Source organism: Zingiber officinale, chromosome 3B, assembly GCF_018446385.1.
Source record: "Zingiber officinale cultivar Zhangliang chromosome 3B, Zo_v1.1, whole genome shotgun sequence".
NCBI classification, from domain to species: domain Eukaryota; kingdom Viridiplantae; phylum Streptophyta; class Magnoliopsida; order Zingiberales; family Zingiberaceae; genus Zingiber; species Zingiber officinale.
The window spans coordinates 961,989-985,541 of NC_055991.1; the positions used below are offsets into that span (position 1 = coordinate 961,989).

The window sequence follows — 23,553 nt, forward strand, 5'->3', positions numbered from 1 at the left end:
TCTTTTAGTTTTGGATCTAAATACACATTTGAAGATTTTTGTAAAGAATCTCTTAATTCATGTGCTAAACGTATTCCTAGGACTACACTTACTCGTACAATTAAAAAATTAGTAAAACAAGGAAAAAATAATTTAATTGATGAATTTAGTAAATTAGATAATAAAGTTTTTTTATGTTCCGATATTTGGAATGATCATTGGCAAACACATTCGTATATGAGTGTGACTTGCCATTAGATCGATAACTCTTGGAACCTCTAAAAAAAAATTATTAGCTTATAGAGTTTTTGATGAATCACATAATGCTCATAATATCGCACAATTATTATGTTTAATTTTAGAAGAATATGGTTTAACTCATAAAATATTTTCAATATCATTAGATAATGCTAGTTCTAATACCGCTTGTATAGATGATCTAAAATTTGTTTGTCAACCTATTATTGGAGGTTTATTTTTTCATATTCGTTGTGTATGCCATGTTTTAAATTTATGTGTTCAAGATGGTTTAAAATTTTTAGAAAGTTATATTAAACCAATTAGAATTGTAATTTCTTATTTATGGTCTCATCCATCTATAATGAAACAATGGGGTAGGTTTTGTAAAATTAATGGAATGTGACCTAAAAAATTTCCACGTGATGTACCAACACGTTGGAATTCAACATACCAATTATTACAAGATTCATTTCAATATAAAGAATTATTATGTTCATTTTTTGCACAAAACACTAATACTAATATATATTTATTTTCACAACAATCGAATATTTGTAGTAGTATTTGTAAAATTTTAAAAGTATTTAATGATGCAACCGAATAACTTTCCGGTGTTTATTATCCCACTGCTCAATTAGTTTTAGAAAATTTTTCTAATATAGTATTAGTTTTAAATGAACATATTAATAATGAATCTTTATCTCCTTGCATCTTAGCTATGAAAACTAAATGGGAAAAATATTTTTATTTAATTCCTGAAAATTATTTAATTGCATTTGCTTTAGATCCTAGATTTAAATTAGAAGTTTTACAAGAAATGTTAACTTTATATTATGACGCTTTAATTCCAATTAAAGATTCTTCTTCCCCTGATCTAGTTAATATTATATATAATGTTAGAATTTATTTATATGATATTTATAATAAATATTATGCAAAATACGGAACACAAATTAATATTTCTGAAATTCAACAAACTACTAGTAGTAATTTAAAACTTACAAAAGTACAACTCTTATTAAAAGAATGAACAAAACGTCCACGAGAATCCTCAAGTTCCACACAGGAACTTGAGAATTATTTTACGACTTCTTTTGATTTTAATGAAGCAGATAGCGAAAAGTTCGATATCTTAAAGTGGTGGTCACAAAAGGCTCAAAGCTTTCCTATTCTCTCCGTGATCGCAAAAGAAATTTTAGCTTGTCTAGTGTCAACTGTTGCTGTGGAGCAGACGTTCAGTGTCGGCGGCAACATATTAGATGAACGACGATCAACTTTGTCTCCCGACTTATTGGAAGCCCAAGCATTATTGGACGATTGGACGAGAGCGGAGAAAAGAATCCAAGGAATGCAACTTTCAGATGACGAAGTTGAAGATTTTGATACTGAAGGAACAAATATGACAGGAACAGGAAATGGAAGTGAATGAAAATGTAAAAGGATAAAAATGTAAAAGAACTACATGGGCTTTGATTCGCCTAAAGGGATACATAGGCAACTTAAATAAGTGCAAGCCCTTTTTTCAATAAATTTTAATTTCTAATTTTTAATGTTTAATGTTTAATTTTTATTTTTTTTTAACATATTAATCTTGAACCGTGGCGAACCGTGATGAACCGTGAACAAAACCGTGAACCGGTGGTTCTGAACCGTGAACCGTAACCGTCTTGGGCGGTTAAGGTTACGGGTCGACCTGTCTGGAACCGTCGAACCGTCGGTTCCGAACCGTGGTCAGGTCTAGACACAACTAGTGAGAAGGACGGCATGAGAGAGAGTTGACTGACTCGGTGCATCTGCGGAACAAGGTGCTGCCGAAGAGTACGCTGGTAGACGAGAAGGAAGTGCGCAGCAGTTCCGAGGGACGAGAAGCCGGAGCGGAAGATTACTCGAGAAGGTCGAAAAATAAGTTCGGGTGAGCTCTACTCCAGATAGCTAAAATCACCCAAGCGAGAGCCAGGGCAAGAACCCGGACTAAAAAGTCAACAGTGAAGTCGACTTAGGTCTAAGAACCCGGATCACCTGGGCTCCCTCGGGGCGCCTTGCCCAACGGTGGTCGTATCGACACCGTCCGGGAGCCCGGAACCCTTCTGGGCGACTGAACCAGAAAGTTTATCAAAACTCAACGTGTCATGATCCGTTAGGGGTGTCAAAATGAGCCTGACCCGATGACCCAACTTGAGTCAACCTGAAAAAAAAATCAGGTTCGGGTTGGACATTTTCGGGTTCAGATCGGGTTAGAGTTGGAGGGTTAAAATTTTTTGGGTTGAGTCGGGTCCGGGTTGACCTGGGTTGACCTAAATATAGGGTTTAACGGGGTTTTTTTGGATTAAATCAAATTTTATTTTGAAAATTAAGATATTTTATGCATATTAATATCATGTTTGTATGATAATGATGGAGTATTGAGATAAAAGTGGAGAATTATAGGGAAAATAGTAAAAAAAAAGAGTCATTTTCAATTAGATTTTCTGGTTATCCGGGTCGGGTTCGGGTTGGTCGGGTTCGGGTTCGGGTTTAGGGATTTTGGGTTGAACTCGGATTCGGGTCGGGTTTAGGTTCAGGTTGGGTTAAAAAAACAAACTCAATCCGACTCCAACCTGACCCTATTCACCCGAATTGATACCCTTACGATCCGTTGCCACCTGGATAAAATTTTATCCATGTCCAGGCGTCTAAAACCCTTCTAGGCACTCCGATTAGGGCTATAAATATAGCCTTGATCCTAGAAACTAAACACAATACTTGTAATCAATTTTATTTGAGTTTAGCTTTGTAATTTAGTGCGTCAACTACTGTAAGAGGCTTTTCCGCCCAAATGAGACTTTAGCAAAATTCAACATCCTAATTGCAAATCAAGTAAACCTTGGTGTCACTTTCTCTCTTTAATTGTTTAAATTCTGTTTATACAAGTGTTAATTTTAATTAGCCTATAAAGTTTAAGAAAGGTATTCATTTGTTGTGCTGGGAAATTCACCCCCTCTTGCTGACCTCCAAGGGACCAACACCAAGAAATTCTAGAGAGAAGTTGGAGCTTCTCTCACTAAATCTCAAAGATTATAAGAGGTCACTCCACCTTTAACAAATAAGATTTTTAGTAAAACTTTCAACTACTTTGAATTAACAATCTCTTAAGTTGTACCAAGTAAAAATCCTTTATTCTCTTACTTATTTTTTTATTTTATGTTAATTTATTTTGTTAATTAATTGTGCATCCTTGTTAAAGTAAAAGAAAGAAAAATTTATTTAACTTCTTCTCAAGTTATTTACCCCCTCTAGCGGACCTTACTTGGACCTACAGAAAATTCAAAGAACGACAATGGTGATATGCTTTCTGTTTTGTCTAGTTCAGATCAATTGATAGATTCTTGGATTTTGAATTCAACATTTTCTTATCACATGACGCCTAACAAGGATTGGTTCGACATCTAAATGTCAGTTAATTCTGGTTCTACTTTGATGGGTAATGATGCATCCTGCAGAGTCATTGGAGTATGGAATATCAGCATTAAGATATTTGATGGTGTGGTCAAAATGTTGTATAATGTTAGACATGTTCCAGATCTAAGGAAAATATGATTTTCATTGGATACACTAGATGGTAGCGGTTATTGTTACAAATCTACAATCAGAGTAATGAAAGTCAGTAAATGTGCTTTGACGATGATAAAAGGACATAAACTAGTAGGGAACATCTATAGATTGTTAGGTATCACAATTGTAAGTAGAGTTCTTCTTAGATGTTTGTGTTTCTTTTAAGGGCGGATATTCACTAAGATAGAGATTGTTGAAGATAACAGATATATGGTTGACACGGGGCACAATCATGCTAGGAGGCACGACCATACTATGCCAACCACTGTGGGTTTGACGAGCGTATCGAAGAGGTTCGTCACATGACCGTGCCACCAAACATCGTCGAGCCATATATTGTTATTACTTGATATTTTTAGTCTAAATACCATATATGCCTTGAGCCATATATATAGGATCATTGCAACTCTAAAATATATAGATAATTTTAATTAAAATCATCTTTTGTCATTTTGTGAAGTAGACATTGCCTAATTATGTTAAACCCTTTATCTTAACTTCTCTCTCATTTTTCTTTAATTTCTCTTTTACAATTTCTTCACTATTATGGCGGCGCGATCTCAACAAGATGATTTTTGTTGACTTGTCTATTAGATAGTGAAAACAATTAATGCATAATCTAGCAGTCCTCCAATTCTAGTGTTGTTTTCTCTTTACAAAAGTGTTAATTCTTTGTCTATTGCTTAATGCATTCAATGTTCTCTCCACTCAAGTAAACATTTTCAATGAATCTTCTGTTTTTTTTAGTTTTTTTGGTGTCCAAAGATAAACATGCTTAGTTATCATCGTGTGTCTCCCTCAGTAAACATCACCAATGACTCCACCTTTCTTCGTTTTAAAATTTCTCTTTCAATTACACCCTTCTCTGCCCGTTGACTTTCCAAATTTTAAAATCCAACAACGTGGCGTCTCAACGTAACCAGATTTTGCAATCAATGGAATCATGACTCGACCACAGTCGCTTTAATTTCTGTGCTGGATACGACACATTATGACCTACCGGCTGGCCGCCGTCTCACTCACCGGTCCCAGCAGGTGATCCCGCCCATCCGACGGTACGAGCCGCTCCACGTCAGCGCTCCGCCCGCCGAACAGGTCGACCTTTATTCCTCGGCGACCTGCTTCCTCCAAATAAAACGACGTCCACGAAGCCATTCAAAATGGAAATGGAGATTAGAGATACTTGGATATTAAATATAACCATCACGACGAGTGCCGTTCCATACCCTTATCCTTAATGGACTCGTATTGTGGGCCCCTAATCGTAAAGCCCCATATCGGCTAAGGTAAAGAACGGGCAATAATTTGGCACCGGACGTCATAAAAATTAAATTTAATAAAGTACAAATTATCCATTTAAACAAACTAACTCTTGCTATGCCCGAAATATATCTTTGTTACTATTGGATAGCGGTCATCCTGGGTGGGCCCCTCGGTCGATAAGTCTAATAATAGTCGAGGTATCTGAAGGAGTAGAACTGTGAGGCTGTTTCAGAGTGGTGAATCGTTTCGCGGTGTCCCCTTTCTATCTCGCTCAGAGCTATTTTTTTTTTAATTTTTTTTTAATTTTTATTTTTTATGCTGGCTTCGGCGAGGGCGATCGATCGAGGGAGGAGTGGCGACGGAAGAGGGAATCCGGAGGGGGAAAGCGCGGCGCTCTCTGTTTGCCTTTTTTGCTGAGGATTTCCTTGGTTGGATCCGGCGAGGCGGGGGTTTCAATTGGGCCCGACGGCGGCTGATGCAGTGATTTCTCGGCCATCGTCGCTCGAATGAGGCTGTCATAGTGCCGGATCTTCCTATGAGCAGTTTTCTGGCGCCGGAGTCGTGAAGCGCTTCTATTTTTCTTCTTCGGGCCTGATACCGGGAGTTGGCCAGGGAGATGGAGGTGGATACCTCGATGTTAACTGAGTCCGACCGTGATCCGGCTGCAGATAACCACCACGGCGTATCTGAGGATCCCTCGCCGCGGGAGGCGTCTGAGGAGGTACACGGGCAGCCTGTCTTGTCCGGGCCGAGGCCCGCGCCGACGTACAGGGTTGTGAATGCGATCATCGAGAAGAAGGAGGACGGACCTGGATGCCGGTGCGGGCACACGCTTACTGCCGTGCCGGCCGTTGGGGAGGAGGGAACTCCTAGCTTCATCGGCCCGCGACTTATACTGTTTGGCGGTGCGACTGCGCTGGAGGGCAATTCGGCAACGCCACCGTCGTCGCCGACGGGCAACGCTGGAATCCGTACGTGCTACTGACGATTCTCAATCTCAATAGTAGTACATGCTCTTTCTCTTCTAGATCTATTAATTCTTCGAACAGAGGATTTCTAGTCAGTGACGATAGAAGCCCTAGAATTAAGATGCGGAAGTTTTTCCTCCCTTTTTTTTAATGGAAGTGCTATTCGCTGTCAATGTCATTCTGAAAAATGATTCATTTCTTCGAAGAATTCTATTGTAGTAACAACTAAAGAATTCCGGTAACTAAATGCCTTAATGTGTTCTTGAATTGCAGGTCTCGCTGGTGCAACTGCAGACGTTCATTGTTATGATGTGCTTTCAAACAAGTGGACAAGGTAAAATGGATCATTAACAACAGAAGGGTATATGCTGAAGCCTTCTAACTCACATGAAATTTTCAACAATTGTTGGTCATCGAAGGAAATCAATGTATAGTAGTAAATTTGATTTTCAAGTATGATCATTATGCTTGTATGCTCTATCAGGTTAACTCCTCTTGGAGAACCACCATCTCCCAGGGCTGCACATGTTGCAACTGCAGTAGGAACTATGGTCGTGATTCAGGTATTGTTGCCATATTTTCTGGGTTAATACTATACTAATTCATGTGCGTATGCATACACAGTCTAAGATATCAAAACCTTGTTTTTTCAAGAAAGTGATAAGAAATTACAATTCCATTTAAGATAAACTTTATTTGATTTATCTTTTTGTGCTAAATTGCAGGGTGGAATTGGCCCCACAGGCTTGTCAGCTGAAGATCTTCATGTCCTGGACTTGACACAAACAAAGCCACGGTGGCACAGGTTATGTTTGTATAGAACGAATCATCTTTACTATAGTTACTGAATCTGATTTAATCTCTTCATGGACACAGAGTAGTTGTTCAAGGACCTGGCCCAGGACCACGTTATGGTCATGTGATGGCATTGGTTGGACAAAGATTTCTATTGACGATCGGTGGCAACGATGGTGTGTTTCTGTAGGCAAAGTCATGTTATTTATACACTCCAAATCTGCATAGATATTTGTTATGATAAATTATTTGCACTAGGTTGATAAGAAAATGGGTAAATTTTTGTTAGGCAAGCAGCCTTTAGCTGATGTTTGGGCTCTTGATACTGCTGCCAAACCATATGAATGGAGGAAATTGGAACCAGAAGGTGATGGCCCACCACCATGCATGTAAGTGTGGGTCTACTAAGATATTCTCGCTTTCACTTTAGTCTTTACATAGCTGCTTCTTCTTGATCTAATTAATATGGATTTATTTAATGAGACTTTCTAGTTGTTTTTTAGGTAACGTATAGAACATAAACATTGGTGTTCCACCTCCAGTTGATACTGAATTTGCTTGTTTAGGCTGTAATGTGTACTTAAGCTAATAGACTTAGAAATACTCACTAGGTGAATTCTGATTGTGTAGTCAATGGGTTGTTGTGGTTGTCCATGAATATATTTATTGTGAATTCTCACTAAGTGAAATTCTGGTCAGGTGAATTCTCACTAGGTAGATTCTGATCGCTTACCTAAGCTGATATATTTATTGTGGTTGTCCATGAATATGATATGGCGGGTGCTCTCTGACCATTTTTAAATTTAGTTCTGAGAGTAAAACATATTTGAATTTCAATGAGTTAAAATGTAACCTTATAAGTTCTTTTGTTAGGTATGCAACTGCAAGTGCACGCTCTGATGGCCTTCTTTTGCTTTGTGGAGGAAGAGATGCTAGTAGTGTGGTGAGTGAACCATTTTGGTTTTCATTGACTGCATTTTATGCTGAATTATATTTGATCCTTCCGTTAGTCTTCTTCTGTAGCCTTATATGGGAATTTATATAACAATTGCTTGATGACATGTGTTGATACTAAACTAATAACCAATTTTTCCATTAGATGAATGCCATTGCCATCAGGGGATGGTGACATGCAATAGATATCCCTGTTTAACACTGTCCATTTCCCAGTCCTAAAGAACAAAACACCCTTGTCCTGCCTGTATGATATAACTGTTCTTGCCTTGGATAATAAGATGCTTAATTTGGCAATATAGGATGCTGTTTATATATGAACTTGCATTTTTCTTCTTGAATGGAATAAGTTGTACAGACACAGTACAACTTAAACGCTTTGTAATTATTACTTTGTTACAATAAATTGGTTGCATAGTTGATTAACAAGTGCTTTGCTGATTCTGTAGCCCTTGTCAAGTGCATATGGTCTTGCAAAACATCGGGATGGCCGCTGGGAGTGGGCTATTGCTCCTGGCATTTCTCCATCTCCAAGATATCAACATGCAGCTGTGCGTTCTTATTGTTTACATGTTTTTCTCCATCATTATTGTGTATATCATATCAATGCTGTTCGAATTAAGAGACATCATTCTTTTAGGTTTTCGTCAATGCAAGACTTCAAGTGTCTGGTGGGGCTCTTGGTGGTGGACGTATGGTAGATGACTCTTCAAGCATTGCCGGTTTGTCTATTTTTACTAATTGTTAAACTTTTGGTGGAGAAGTTTTTTATATGGATTCTTTGAACATTCCGAACTCACTAATAAGTTAGAAGGGCATATTGACTTGCCCAGTGCAACGAATTCCAAATTCCATCATCTTCAATATTTGAAAATGGATTTGATCCAATGATTTAGCATAAGCGCTATGGTTGAATATTATAGCAGTAGTGCATGTGTATTTATATATTAGTTACAACTTACAATATAACCCATTTTAAGGAAATGATAGTTTTATAAAATTGAAAATAAGAATAGGAATTTAATGTTTATTCAGTGAAGGAATGATTAACTAGAACTGTTAATTAGAATTGCAGATTGTGTTTGACAATTGAGCATTGTTTTTGTTAATCGCAAACTCCAGTTAATGCCAAATCATAAAAGTAAATATGTGGTCACTCTTTTTGTTTTTGAGGACATCAGTCCTGAAGGTTGATATTGATTAGTAGTAGTTATCAGACTACAATTTGTGATCTAACTTCTGAAAGTATAATGTTTTGCATTTCTAAAATTGCCAATGAATTATAATTTTACTATTTGAGAGTAATGGTGGATAAGGAATTTGCAAATTCACAATGAGAATAACATACCACTTAACAATGTTATGAGATGGTGTTGAAGAGTGAGACAGGTAACAGAATTGATACTAGGACTTTGGTGTTGCTTGAAAGAAGAAAAATCTTAACTGATAGGATCATGAGCAACCAACAATGATAATAATGCATAGTAATAGTGTGGTTAGATCAAGTGGAAAATTGATTGTTTCTTTTGAAAACAATACACTACATTTTAAAGTTCTTATGTTGCATACAAGTAATTGAAATATGTTATGTTTTGAAGTTCCTAAGCTAGATGCAAATATACAAATGATTATCCTAAGAACAATGTGCAAATAATTCCTCAGTTATCTTTCTAGGGTTTCTTATGTTTAAGGTTATTCTGTAATTACATGTGTGGAGTGATGGAGTCTCCTTTTAAGGATCATTATAAAATATATGCTCCATGCCAGTTCCATTAGTATCCTTTCTTCAATACTTTTATCTCATTATCCATCATAGAAAAAATACCTATGGGTGCACTTTGGGTTAGGTGATTGCAACAAGTCATGCCACTTTAAACCAGTAACTCCTTTAACTTTCTTTGTACAAAACCAGTGTTCTAAAAATCGGCCTAGGCGCCAGCCACACCGAAAACATGCTAGTCGGCCAGCCTAGGCGGCCTTGGCGCCTAGGCAGGATTAGGCGGCCCTAGGCGCCGACTAATCGGTTGAATCGTCTATGTGCCGTGGAAATAGTGCAGGGTTTTCATGATCTGTTTTAGTTTGTGCTTTTAAATTTAAAGCCGAATTAAAAAAAAAACTGAAATGTAACATTGAATTTGTGTTCGATGATGATATCGAGTGTGTGTCCGATAAAGAACAAGTTGTTGAAAATTATGGAGAACAAGAAGTAGAATAAATTTGTGATATTTTATTAGTCGTGTAATTTTGAACTCATTTTAAATTTGATGTTATTGTGTTGGAGTTGTAAAATGTGATTTATTATGTAATTTATGTTGATACCATGGAATCTGCCTAGCGACGTCAAGTCCCCACCTAGGCGGCCTAGGCGCTTGTCTGGCGCCTGACTAGCGCCTAGCGAATTTTAGAACTTTGTACAAAACCCTTGGAATAAAAAAATACATAATTAGGAGTTAAGGTGCTTATTATGCGGACGGTGCAATATGACCCACCTAACTTACAAATGATACAACTACCAGTTTGATCCATCTTCATCCAATTAGCACCTGATGTTCCCCATTTAACACGTATAACACATAAAATATATTAGTTTAATTTTCAGTGCAGTTTAAAAGGTATTATTCAACTACTGTCCAAACAATTAATCTAAGCGACAATTTGGTAGAAATAACATTTTTGCAATAAAATGGTATTTACATTTATAGTATTAAATAAATATGACTAATCATACAAAAATGGGTCACATTAGCCAACCTGCATGAAAAATCATTATCCATTTATTGGCATTTGATGACTGGTTGACGTATTTATGGCTATACACAATTATTTATGCCTTCCCAAAGCCAGTAATTTCTGTTGTCTTACATTTTGTGAATTATGTTGAATTTCCTGATCCTACGTAATATGTTTTTCTTGCTTAGTCATTTTATTCCCATTTGTATGCTGGAGGACCTTGTCACATCTCTGTTTCCTGTACTTACATTAGTGGGGTTTCTCTTCAATTTGCTCATCTCCTGCTAAGTAATTCTTGTTTATGGTCATAATCGTGTAGTATAGTTTGCTGACTGAAATATGCTATGCTTGATCAGACCAAGACAATTAGCTAGCTGAAAAATAAAAACACAAAGGTGACTCATCTACCAGACATGACAGGATAGACTCTTCATATTATTATATTTCACTTATAGATAAACTGTTTAAGTATAATTGACAGTGATTGTTTGAAGAAAATCTATTTTCTCTTTATAATACGTTTTAAATAATCTATTACAAGTTAGGATGATATGATTGAAAAATTTAATGAACATCCGGTAATCATGTTAAACTGCTTGATCCATGTCATGGATACAGTTACACACTAGTTGCTATCTTGAGTCCAGTTTAATGTCATATGAGGTTTCCACGTGAATATGAATAGAATCTTTCCCTTTCTCTCCATGCATGCATGTAGTTTTTCTTCTTTTGGAGAATGACACTATTTTCTCAAATTTCTGATTCCATTGAAAGGTTGATTTACTTGGTTCTTGGATTTGCCATCATGCAAATTTTCAAGTTATTTAAATGCTGCTTTGTTCTCTCTTTGGATTAGTATTGGATACTGCTGCTGGAGTTTGGTGTGATACAAAGTCTGTTGTCACAAGTCCCAGGACGGGTAAATATAGTGCAGATGCAGCTGGTGGTGATGCTGCTGTAGAATTAGCAAGGCGCTGTAGGCATGCAGCTGCTGCAGTTGGTGACTTTATCTTCATTTATGGAGGATTACGTGGAGGTAGGAATTAAAATGTATACTATCAGTGCTGAATTCTAATCCTTGCCAAACAAAAATTTCCTCCTCTTTCTCTGTTTCTTGTCCTTGTTAAATGTCTTAAGGAATACATATGATACTTCAAATTTTAAAAATCATTTTATTTTATTTTATTTTGATTCCATGGTTTTTTCTCCATATCGGCGTTCAACTTTATACTTTACTTGATATTACTTGATTGGGCAGAACTGTGACTGCTTAGGGGTATTATAGTTTTATTTTAGTTGTCCATGCATTGTTAGGTTTAATATAATGAGTTGCAGGCTCAATTATAATGTTTGGCAGTTTAGAGTAAATTTAATGAATTAGTAGTAGCATGTCGCTTGCGTTCAATATCTCAAATATTAATGATTATAGTTATTAATTCTATATGAAATGTAGCCATTTCCAGGTATCTTCCTGTATTCTCCAGTCAAAACCTTTTATTAGTGCCGTGCAGAGCATGGACAGAGTTCTAAGTTGATATTAATTATTTAACTACTGTAGTTTGAACTAACCACCCTAGGCAAGTTTTAATATTGTGTTTGGCACCTCCAAAAGTTTAAAGGTTCTGAGCAAGATTCATGAACAACTCAGTCAGCAGAATTGTAAATCAGTGGATGACCGGACTTTACTATTGCTATGCAGGAGATTTGCTATTTAGGGCTTAATTTCAGGTTTTATGTGGCCATTTAATTGTCAGATGGCTCATTTCAACTAAACACATTTAACATGTCCAATCTTGGATAGTAATTCATTCTGGGTATCATGTTTCTGACTGATTGCGTCTTCCCACTTGGCCTAGCTGATTTGGGTGGTGGAGGTTATACAATCGTAGGGTTCAAGTTGTGACTAGGTCCTTGTTTACATACCTAAAAATTGTGACTAGCATATAAGCATAAGTTTTGTTAACTTGGATTACGTATTGACATCTTGAATTCACTAATTTAGTTCAGTTGGGACTTGGGATAAACACTAATTATGCATGTCACTTGTTTCTTTTGTAGGTGTGCTTCTTGATGATTTACTTGCGGCCGAAGATCTAGCTGCTGCTGAAACGACTAGTGCTGCTTCCCATGCTGCTGCAGCTGCAGCAGCAAATGCACCTATAGGAAGAACACCTGGAAGATACACTTACTCTGATGAAACATCAATCCACGATAATGCTGAAACAATTTCTAATGGTGCAATTGTAATGGGAAGCCCTGTTGCCCCTCCTGTCAATGGTGATTTGTACACTGACATAAGCACCGAAAATGTCATGCTGCAAAGGTATACCAGTGTTATTGTTGCTTTCAGTTTCTGCCACTGTAACATAATTTTCTTGCTTTATCTGCAAATTTCAAGTTTGCTGTAGTTCAAAGTAGGTTATATTGCCTAAGATTTGCTACATTCAATTAAGTGGGAATTTTGTTGCTGCAGGAGACAAAGCAAAGGAGTAGACTATTTAGTTGAAGCCTCAGCAGCAGAAGCTGAGGCAATTAGTGCTACTTTAGCAGCTGTGAAGGCTAGACAAGTTAATGGTGAAGTTGATCAATCACCTGAAAGAGATTGTGGTTCAGAAGCTACACCAAGTGGGAGACCAGTCTCAACCATGATTAAAGAGGCGGATCCTTCTTTGGAAGTTAATACCCCACAAATGGGAGTTCGACTTCATCATAGGGCGGTTAGTATAGTAATGGCAACATGAATTTTTTTATCTTGTCTGTCGTATTTACAACTACTCAACGTATTGCAAAGTTCAATCTTTGTCTTCCATCATTAGCATGTAAATGTGAAGAGATATATTGTTCGATTTTGAATTTGTATAATAATTTGTTGCAATTGACAAGACAAACGAATTTCAACAGACAACTGTCATTCTATTCCAACTTTAACAGTTCTAAAATTTATTCTTTTGAACTTGAAACTCATTGTGTAAATTATACAGGTTGTTGTGGCTGCAGAGACAGGAGGTGCTTTGGGCGGTATGGTTAGACAGCTTTCAATTGATCAGTTTGAAAATGAAGGCAGGAGAGTCAGTTATGGTACTCCTGAAAGTGCTACTGCAGCAAGGAAGTTGTTAGATAGGCAAATGTCTATAAATACTGTACCCAAAAAGGTAAAACTTGGTGATGCTAGAAAGCAAGCTACAATAGCTGAGCCAGTTTGCGATAGAAATATGAAGAGCTGACTTTCATTTTGTTTTCTTGTACATTCCACTTCCATGAAAATTTCAGAATAATTTCACCTCATTTTCTCCTTTAATAAATGTCTGCCTCTCCAGGTTCTAGCACATCTTCTGAAACCTCGTGGCTGGAAGCCCCCCGTCCAAAGGCAGTTCTTCTTAGATTGCAATGAAATTGCAGATCTTTGTGATAGTGCTGAGAGAATATTTACTAGTGAACCTAGTGTTCTGCAGATCAAAGCTCCTGTCAAGATCTTTGGTGATCTACATGGCCAGTTTGGGGATTTAATGCGATTGTTTGATGAGTATGGTGCTCCTTCAACAGCAGGAGATATAGCGTGAGTAGCTTGGTTAGATGCATGACTTGTGACTTGATATGAAAATGTGAACATGCTTATTTTTGGATTTTTACTTCAGCTACATTGATTATCTGTTCTTGGGAGATTATGTTGATCGAGGTCAGCACAGTTTGGAGACTATTACACTTCTTCTTGCATTGAAGGTATTATTTCAGATTAATAGATGGATATACTTTTAGATTCGTGCTTTCATTGAATATAAATGACTAAAGAAATATTGTCTAACAAAGGATAAATCATTCCTACGTTTGCTGTTTGGCATTTGAAGGTTGAGCATCCTCACAATGTGCATTTAATTCGAGGAAACCATGAGGCAGCTGATATTAATGCTCTATTTGGCTTCCGGATCGAGTGCATTGAGAGAATGGTACATTGTTGATTTGTTGATTTTGTTTCATTAAACAATTTGTTCCCTAGTCACCAATCACATTATCTGGAATAGGGAGAGCGGGATGGAATCTGGGCATGGCATCGCGTTAACCGGCTTTTTAATTGGTTACCTTTAGCTGCCTTGATTGAGAAGAAGATTATCTGCATGCATGGTGGCATAGGGAGGTCCATAAATCACCTGGAGCAGATCGAGAATCTTCAACGTCCGATAGCTATGGAAGCAGGCTCAGTTGTTCTTATGGACCTTTTATGGTTTGTATTTGAACAGCTATCATTCCCTTCTTTAAGGATGCACATTATTAAGCCTCCAAACAAATATTGAATCGGTATTTTCCTGGTGAAATAGGTCTGATCCAACAGAAAATGACAGTGTCGAGGGGCTCAGGCCAAATGCTAGAGGTCCGGGTCTTGTTACTTTTGGGGTGAGTGTTTTGTCTTGAACTACAAGTATTCTTTCTTTTTTCTCCATTTGCAACATCCAACCTCTTTTCCCATGACTGCAGCCTGATCGTGTATTGGAGTTCTGCAATAACAATGACCTCCAATTGATAATACGAGCCCACGAATGTGTGATGGATGGTTTTGAACGTTTTGCTCAGGGACATTTGATTACCCTTTTCTCCGCAACCAATTATTGCGGTAAGGAAGTGTTGGACAATGCGTCGCTTAGTTCCACCACCAGTCTCTTCCCTTTGCCTTCTGCACTTCAATTCTTTCCATGATCGTCGTGCAGGTACAGCAAATAACGCAGGAGCAATTTTAGTGCTAGGAAGAGATCTTGTTGTTGTCCCCAAACTCATCCATCCTCTACCTCCTGCCATTCATTCTCCTGAAACATTGTCGGAGAATCACACAGAAGACACATGGATGCATGTATAATATTTCACCCTTTCCTTCACTACGGTATGCAAATGTCTGGATTCTCTTTTATTCTGATCCTTTCTTTCATTGATATTGCAGGAACTCAATGCAAACCGACCTCCAACGCCAACCAGGGGTCGACCTCAGGCATCAAATGATCGAGGTTCCCTTGCTTGGATGTAACAATTATATATCTTCAATACGATGGCTGATTCTACTCACTGGCTCGGGGCCTGGACTCGAAGAATCACTTATTTATTTCCTGGCACGGAGCCACAATGCATTGCAGCAACGAAGAAAGCCGGGATTGCAACTGAGTCGTCGACATCGTACAGTTGGCTCAACTGGATGAAACCTTGCGAAGGTTGTTACAGTTCTTTCCAGTCGATACCTGTGTATACGTAGCCTTTTGATAGATGAGTGTACGCGCCAACATCGTATTCTTGTGTTTTTGAATTATTATTTTATGTGTTTCCTATATTATGTATTCTTTGGATACGTCTGGTTGTGTTAAACATGTTAGTTACGTAACGAATGTACTCTAGGACATATCGAATTTTGTATGGGGAACACAGTTTTAAGATTTACACGGCATCGCAATTTTTTCCGCCGTTCGCTGTGCATTTCTTCTTCGGAAGGGGAAAAAACGAGCGAGGTTGGAGGACTTGCAGGCATGCAAAGACAAGCACAGAACCCAAAGAACACGCGTGGACGCACTGTCCCTGACACTCTGAGCAATAAGCTCCTACATTACCTGCATTACTTGCTCTGTCAGGCATTTTATCATATGACTGTTCGGCATTAAAACCGTGGAAGGGCACACAGTCTAGCTGACAACAGAATATCAAGGCGTCACTAATTGCTACGTGTCTCAGTCCAATTTTGCAGAGCTGGTGCCATGGAGGAAGGAAGACGTGGGCTCTTCGGTTCATGCATGTGTTCGCTTTGTTTTAAAGCCAAGCGAGCAAATGCCAAGCTCACGCACGCTGAGTAGGAGACAAGAAGCCATAATTAGGCCGTGCTCTTTTGGGTCTACCACACCACACCCCTCATGCCACCATGTTAATCCCATTGTTTCACAAATGATAGCATCCACAAATTACAACTTTTTCTATGTACATTCTCTTTGTCCAGCCAATGACAAGATTCGGAAGGAAGGAAAGGGAAAGGAGTGCGGCTACACTGCCAACTGATGCAGGGACAATTTATATTGGAAAGTGATGGTTTGTTTGGTTATACCTCATGCCGATAAAGTGGCTTTAATGGAACTTGGCATCAAAGTGTGTGCTTAAAGGCATCTTTGCCTGAACAAATTGGGGGTTTAAGATGGAAAATAATGGTTACGGTTTGAACGCCATGCCAAACGCCGGAGCACACCTATCGATACAACATGAACAGCAAGACGCAAAGAGGGAACAGAGACAGCACGCTGCAGCTGCTGCGTCGCTTGTTCTCTGTTTCTTTGGCGTGCTGCAGTAAACAAAACACGCACTGTTTGACGTGCAGAAGAACAGAAGAGACTCGAACGGGGATGTTCTGCGATATTTGTCATTACGGGGGTTTTCAAGCAAAATTTATCGCGTAGGACTCAGTTGTAATTTATGAGATTATAGGGGTGTCGATGGGAAACGCGAAAAGGGGCTCCCGAAAAAACGAAGGCTTGGAGCTGAAGCTAATAAAAAGAAGAGACTTCGGTGCTCCCCCCATCACTATGGCCGCTGCTACAGAGCAGGGAAACCGGGGAAGAGCCGATTAGGGTTCGGCAGGTCCGTCTTCTTAGCGTTGATAAATGCGGGCCTGAGTCGATCTCGTGGCTTCTGATGTTGGATATCGACGGCGGTTTCTTTCCCGCGACCGACGAGCCGGAAGAACGGGGAGCTCGGTGCGTGCTAGGGTTTGAGTTCGCGCGGTGGGAATCGGTTGGCTGTTTGTAAAGTTTGGATTTTTGAGCTTTTAAGAGGTGAGGAGATGGCGATGGCTGTGTCGGGAAAGGGGCAGAAGCTAGCGTTGGACGGGGGGAAATACGTTAGGTACACGCCGGAGCAGGTGGAAGCGCTGGAGAGAGTGTATAATGAGTGCCCGAAGCCTAGTTCTCTTAGGCGACAGCAGCTGATAAGGGAGTGCCCTATCCTGTCCCACATCGAGTCGAAGCAGATCAAAGTCTGGTTCCAGAACCGCAGGTTAGTAGTATGAGGAAACTTATGCTAGAAAAGATTGGAGTTTTGGATTCTTACTCTTTGGATTTGGAGCCCTTTACTTAAAAGTAAAGTTTTCTCTCCCTACTTGGTTATTTGTCGAGTTTTGGATGCCTGAAATGCATATTATCTCTTCACCTATGAACTGTCTTCATTGCCTGTTTTTTTTCAAGAGAAAAATATTTTATGGAAAGAACATTTTTGGGTGATTTTGCATTTTCGGTCCTTGTTCTGATTTTCGAACTGTTGTTATTCTGAATTTATTTTCATGAAGTTATTATTTTATTTTTGGCTCCTTTCATAAATTGGAAAGGATATGGATGAACTTCTTTCATCCCTGTTTGAGTAATATAAATTGGAATGGATATGGATGAGCTACCTGAGAGTTGAGGTTTAGGGAGTGGCCAGAATGAAGATAGTGAATATATTATTCTTTAGTCATAATTAATTTGGCGAAGTGGTGTATCCTTCAATACCTGTACAAAGATGTCGACGCGTGGTTCCATTGTCCTGCACTTCAGTGACTGGATGTGTCTCGTCTTATTCAATTAGTTTGTGATGATATGATATCTACGGATTTATGGTGCTATGACAACTGCTACATAAATCTGTGGGTTCTATGACGATGCATAATCTTTGGTCAGCTGTCCTTCTAAAAACAAACCGGACCTCAGAATTCCTTGGTTTTTGTTTGTGTTTGGGTTTTAGACCCTTAGGTCGTATCTCATAGTCTTTAGGAAGATGTAGTTGTTTACTGCTTCTGGTTTTATGAACTTGCATTGTATTTTCTTTAAGTTCTTTGTTTGGAGCAAAAGGAGCAGCTTTTAAGTGAAATGAAGATTGATCTGACCCAATGCAATTTCCAAAAATGAAGAATGGAAGGAATAAACTGACCGAAGTAATTACTCTAAAGTATATCTTCGAACTCATCATCATACTCCCTCCCTGAACTCATTTGACAATAGCATGAAGCTTAAACATTTATATATAGTCATCTATTTGTAAAGTTGCTTTCTTCGCTTCCTTCTTGGGATATATCTTGATTCATGTTATTCCATTTCTATGCTTATTGTAGTTCACTTTTGTGCAGATGTCGTGAAAAACAAAAGAAAGAGTCTTCTCGGCTCCAAGGTGTTAACAGAAAGCTGTCTGCATTGAACAAACTGCTGATGGAGGAGAATGACAGGTTGCAGAAGCAGGTGTCTCAACTTGTTTATGACAATGGCTATATGCGCCAGCGGTTGCACAATGTATGGGTTCTTGTTTAAATTCTGAGAGTATTTCTTGTTGGTTGTGAAATGAATGTCTATTTTGTTTTTGTTGGCTACGTCCTTGTTGTATCATTGTGCTTCCATCTGCTTGTCTGTTTGCAATCCCACATCCTTCTGGGTTCTAAATCTGTCACTCCATTTGTATTTAAGCCTGATTTTCTTTGAGATTTTTAGTATGTTTGGTACTAGTATTGTCTTTCATTGTGCTGAAGAACTTTTGAATTACCATTGAACATGCAGACATCTATGCTTCCTGCTTCAGTATTTGCAAAGTACTTCTTGTTTTACCTTTCAGTTCTTTTGTTTGCACATCCGCAATGAATGTAAAATGTTGCCGTTCATATCTTTGTTTGCTAATCAATCTGAGACTATGCTTGTTCTCATTTGTCTTTTTACTTGATTTAGATACATATTACCCATATCTCAGTTTCCTTGAAAATGTTTCAGGTGTCTGCAGCAACTACAGACACCAGTTGTGAATCTGCAGTGACAAGTGGTCAGCAGCCACAGCAAAAAAATCCAACACCTCAACATCCACAAAGAGATGCTAACAACCCAGCTGGGTAGAGATTAATTCTCATTTTGATTTGCTATACCATACTGCTTGCTTTGTTTCTTCTCAACATACTTTGATAATCCTTCATAGTCTACTTGCTATTGCGGAGGAGACCTTGGCAGAGTTCCTTTCGAAGGCTACTGGAACTGCTGTCGATTGGGTTCAGATGGTTGGAATGAAGGTAATATTAACGCAAACCTTTTGCTATATGGCAGAAAGGATTTACTGTCCAATTTTTGTGTTTTTTGGTGCTTATGTATTTGTTATTTTATTTACAGCCTGGTCCGGATTCTATTGGAATTTTTGCTGTTTCCCACAACTGTGCTGGCGTAGCAGCTCGAGCATGTGGTCTTGTGAGTCTAGAACCCATTAAGGTAAGGCACGGTCTAGTTTTCTTGTGGTAGATGTTACTCAGCTTCACAGAGAATACTACCATGCATTTTTCCAGTGGATGTAATGCCATTCTCTATGTGACTAATTCTAAATTTTTTGTTCTAGGTTGCAGAGACTCTTAAAGATCGTTCATCTTGGTACCATGATTGCCGTTGCCTTGATGTGCTTACAGTAATTCCTGTTGGAAATGGGGGGAGTATTGAGCTTTGTTACATGCAGGTCATTCTCGTTACCTTTGTAAGGTTGTATAAGAATTGCATGTATTTAGTTTATTTTTGTTGACTATTGGTAGATTTTTTCCAGACATATGCACCTACCACTTTGGCATCAGCACGTGACTTTTGGACTCTGAGATACACTACTGGACTGGAAGATGGCAGTCTTGTGGTATGGCCTCAATGTCCTCGATCCATGTCAAGTATTTTTGACTTCAACAATTGTCATGATTGCATGTTTTTCTTTTTGCAACAATGGTTGTGGCATGGTTTTGCCTCATTTGTTGCCATCATGTTATAGTTGGTGTTGGTGCAGTTAGCACTGATAGTCAAATTCAGGTTTTGACACTTCCTATACGATCCTACAATTGGAACTAACATGGTTTGGTCGATGTTAACTGTTGAGACTAATTTGTTTAAATGGCTGACAACATGAGGCACTAATACATTGACATCTTCCTCGTAGATATGTGAAAGATCATTGACTCTGGCAACTGGTGGTCCTGTTGGGCCAGTAGCCTCAGATTTTGTTAGAGCTGAGATGCATCCTAGTGGGTATCTCATTCGCCCCTGTGAAGGGGGTGGTTCGATGATTCATATTGTTGATCATGTTGATTTGGATGTGAGTTTCATGGTCTTGAGTTTTATGTTTCGACGATATATATTTTTTTTTCTTCATGCTTTTACTTATTTTCTTTGTATGCTTTAGGCTTGCAGTGTGCCTGAGGTTATTAGACCACTATATGAATCACCCAAACTTCTAGCACAGAATATGACAGTCGCTGTAAGTCTCTTTTTTCCATTATGATTGTGAATTTTGTCGTGCTTTTCTTACAAACCAAGATGTGTTTTACAGGCACTATGTCATATTAGACAAGTTTCACAGGAGACTGGCAACGAAGTTGTTTGTGGTGGGGGGTACCATCCTGCTGTATTGAGAAACTTTAGTCAGCGACTGAGCAGGTTGTTAACTCTTTCTTGTCATATGATAACAAAGTATGGGTTCGATATACAATTACAATGTTCTATCTTTCCTTTGGCTGAATTGCAGAGGCTTCAATGATGCTGTAAATAGTTTTGCTGATGATGGATGGTCATTGATGGGTAGTGACTCTAGCGTTGAGGACGTGACTATTGCTTTAAGGTCATCTCCAAACAAGCATCACGGACCTCTTTTGAATTCTTCAACAATGTTTACTGCTCTTGGTTGTGGCATCCTATGTGCAAAAGCATCCATGTTATTGCAGGCAGCCTTTCTGTCTTAATGTTTTTTTTGAGACATCTGATCATGGAGTTGCAAGTAAGATAACTTTCATCCATTGTTGATGCAGAATGTTCCACCTGCTTTATTGGTTTGCTTTCTGAGGGAACACCGTTCAGAATGGGCTGACTTTGGCATTGATACTTATTCTGCTGTATCATTGAGATCTACACCGTACTCAATCCCCAGTGTGAGGTCTGGTGGAGGCTTTTCAGGCAATCAGGTTATACTTCCTCTTGCTCACACCATCGAGAAAGAAGAGGTAATCTACTCGATCTGGCAATGAGCTGCATAAATTTATGAACTATTTTAACTATATGGAGAATTTACACTGTCCTTATATGTAGACGTTGGAGGTAGTCAGGCTCGTAGACCATGAGTTTAGCCAAGATGGTGCTTTGTCTAGAAGCGTCAACTTGCTACAGGTTTGTCTCAATGAAACAATTTTAAGTAAAATTAATTTCATGCTGTTTTTAGACATGCAATTCTTAAACTGAGACAGCATGCCTGCACATAGAACATGTTCAATTAGTTTTTCTCTTTTTCATTCCATTAATGGAAAAACTCGAACAACAAAGGTTCTTTTTATGAGCCTCAGCCTTTCTATGATTCTTGGTTGGTTCAATAATCAAATATCAGATAAAAGAAGGATTGACATTTTTATTGCCTCACCAATTGCTATTGGTTTTCTTATTGGCAGCTCTATAGTGGCATCGATGAGAATGCAGTAGGTGCACGCTCGCAGCTTGTTTTTGCACCATTTGATGAATCTTTTGCTGATGAAACACCTCTTCTACCTTCTGGTTTCCGCATAATGCCATTGGATCTTGGAGCAGTATGAAACTCTCAATATCTTTTTAATATATGTATTTATTTGTTGAAATTCTCTATGTTTATGGACCTTTCAATTACCTTAGAAAATTGTATTTTGGAATTCAGTTGTATTTTCTTCCGCTTTATTACGCAATGATGATAAGTCAGTGGATTACTTGTTGTTCTGACCTTGATTAGCCCATTTTTAGTGTTGTTACTTATTACTCGTATGGATCTGTTGTAGGATTCTCCAAAAGCTACTCGAACCCTTGACTTGGCATCCACCCTCGAAGTTGGTTCGAGAGCTGCAACATGTACTGAGAACAAAACCGCTGGCAATGCGATCAATTTAAGGTCAGTTTTGACTATAGCATTTCAGTTCACATATGAAAATCATCTCCGAGACAATGTGGCCGATATGGCACGACAATATGTACGGAGCGTGGTAGCTTCAGTTCAGAGAGTGGCCATGGCAATTGCACCTTCGCGTCTGAGTTCCAACATCGGGGCGAAACATTCCCTTGGTTCACCCGAGGCCCACACACTCTCAGAATGGATTTTTCGAAGTTATAGGTACTTCAATTTATTTTTCTTTGTGTTTTGTCCACATTGGTCGAATGAGCATGCCATGATCTTAAATTTCATACTGTCTTACCTGTATCGGGGTTCTGCTCCCGACACAGCATGATCTTAAATTTCATACCTGTATAGGATTTACACTGGAACTGAGCTCGTCCCAGCAGACCCACAAACTAAGGAATCATGTTTGAAGAACATATGGAACCATTCAGATGCAATCTTGTGCTGTCCCTTGAAGGCAAGTGTTGGTCCTTTATCCATTTCCTTTCAAAATCTTTGACATTTCCATCAAAGTACTTCGATTTAGACCGTCTGAAATCGTGCATAGGTTCCGCCGATCTTCAACTTCGCCAACCAAGCGAGCCTCGACATGCTAGAAACCACACTTGTAGCTCTGCAGGACATATCGCTAGACAGAGTTCTCGATGACAACAGCAGAAAGGTGCTCTATGCTGAATTCCCCAAGATCATGCAGGAGGTAACTTCCTTCCTATTTTATTGTCGACATTGTTGCAAGACCTTTCTGAGACTCTCCTGCGACGTCAGGGCTTCACATACCTTCCTGCCGGCCTTGGCTCTTCGAGCATGGGGAGGCCGATATCGTACGAGCAAGGCGTAGCTTGGAAGGTCTTGAACGATGCGGACTCGCCCTATTGTTTGGCTTTCATGTTCGTGAACTGGTCGTTTGTGTGATGTCTCTTGGAATCGATACAAAATGGAACTTAAGTTTTCTGTTTATGCAATGAGTCTCTAATTTAAGGGAGAAGACGATGATGTATTTATATACTTGTATGTTCTAGGTGAATGTGATGCGGTGCTTAGGACGGCTGACTTAAGTTTTATAGTGTTGAAGTTTGTTTGATAAGATAATCAAATTAAGTTTAAAATAAATTAAATTTTTGAAATGATTGTTTAATTTTGA

At 38.7% G+C, this 23,553-nt stretch overlaps 2 protein-coding genes across 3 annotated transcripts; both read left to right on the forward strand.

The window, feature by feature from the left end:
• The first annotated feature begins 5,304 nt into the window (after positions 1-5,304).
• Positions 5,305-15,955, forward strand: LOC122055390 (serine/threonine-protein phosphatase BSL2 homolog). Its single transcript, XM_042616810.1, has 21 exons — positions 5,305-6,044; positions 6,315-6,375; positions 6,526-6,604; positions 6,767-6,846; positions 6,918-7,012; positions 7,126-7,225; positions 7,710-7,779; positions 8,240-8,341; positions 8,431-8,512; positions 11,377-11,556; positions 12,579-12,843; positions 12,994-13,237; positions 13,502-13,672; positions 13,838-14,076; positions 14,156-14,240; positions 14,366-14,464; positions 14,540-14,739; positions 14,834-14,909; positions 14,991-15,126; positions 15,221-15,360; positions 15,448-15,955. The coding sequence occupies exons 1-21, from the start codon at positions 5,690-5,692 to the stop codon at positions 15,529-15,531; spliced, it is 2,943 nt and encodes a 980-aa protein (XP_042472744.1). The 5' UTR covers positions 5,305-5,689; the 3' UTR covers positions 15,532-15,955.
• Positions 15,956-16,983: 1,028 nt separating this feature from the next.
• Positions 16,984-23,553, forward strand: LOC122055391 (homeobox-leucine zipper protein HOX32-like). Of its 2 annotated transcripts, none has more exons than XM_042616811.1 (18): positions 16,984-17,528; positions 18,634-18,793; positions 19,262-19,377; positions 19,461-19,551; positions 19,649-19,744; positions 19,869-19,982; positions 20,067-20,150; positions 20,445-20,600; positions 20,688-20,762; positions 20,835-20,941; positions 21,030-21,225; positions 21,310-21,501; positions 21,587-21,664; positions 21,940-22,074; positions 22,297-22,625; positions 22,764-22,869; positions 22,960-23,109; positions 23,178-23,553. In XM_042616811.1, the coding sequence occupies exons 1-18, from the start codon at positions 17,317-17,319 to the stop codon at positions 23,322-23,324; spliced, it is 2,544 nt and encodes an 847-aa protein (XP_042472745.1). In that variant the 5' UTR covers positions 16,984-17,316; the 3' UTR covers positions 23,325-23,553. The 2 variants fall into 2 exon arrangements, with proteins under 2 accessions (XP_042472745.1, XP_042472746.1); XM_042616812.1 differs by lacking the exon at positions 16,984-17,528 and adding an exon at positions 17,564-18,455.

Excerpts from the sequence above, each read along its gene's own strand:
- LOC122055390 (XM_042616810.1), top strand. The coding sequence starts at position 5,690 with ATGGAGGTGGATACCTCGATGTTAACTGAGTCCGACCGTGATCCGGCT. Across the intron at positions 7,013-7,125 it reads GACGATCGGTGGCAACGATG|GCAAGCAGCCTTTAGCTGAT; the intron begins GTGTGTTTCTGT and ends AATTTTTGTTAG. Across the intron at positions 7,780-8,239 it reads GAAGAGATGCTAGTAGTGTG|CCCTTGTCAAGTGCATATGG; the intron begins GTGAGTGAACCA and ends CTGATTCTGTAG.
- LOC122055391 (XM_042616811.1), top strand. The coding sequence starts at position 17,317 with ATGGCGATGGCTGTGTCGGGAAAGGGGCAGAAGCTAGCGTTGGACGGG. Across the intron at positions 20,151-20,444 it reads TGGAAGATGGCAGTCTTGTG|ATATGTGAAAGATCATTGAC; the intron begins GTATGGCCTCAA and ends TCTTCCTCGTAG. Across the intron at positions 20,942-21,029 it reads TTTAGTCAGCGACTGAGCAG|AGGCTTCAATGATGCTGTAA; the intron begins GTTGTTAACTCT and ends GCTGAATTGCAG.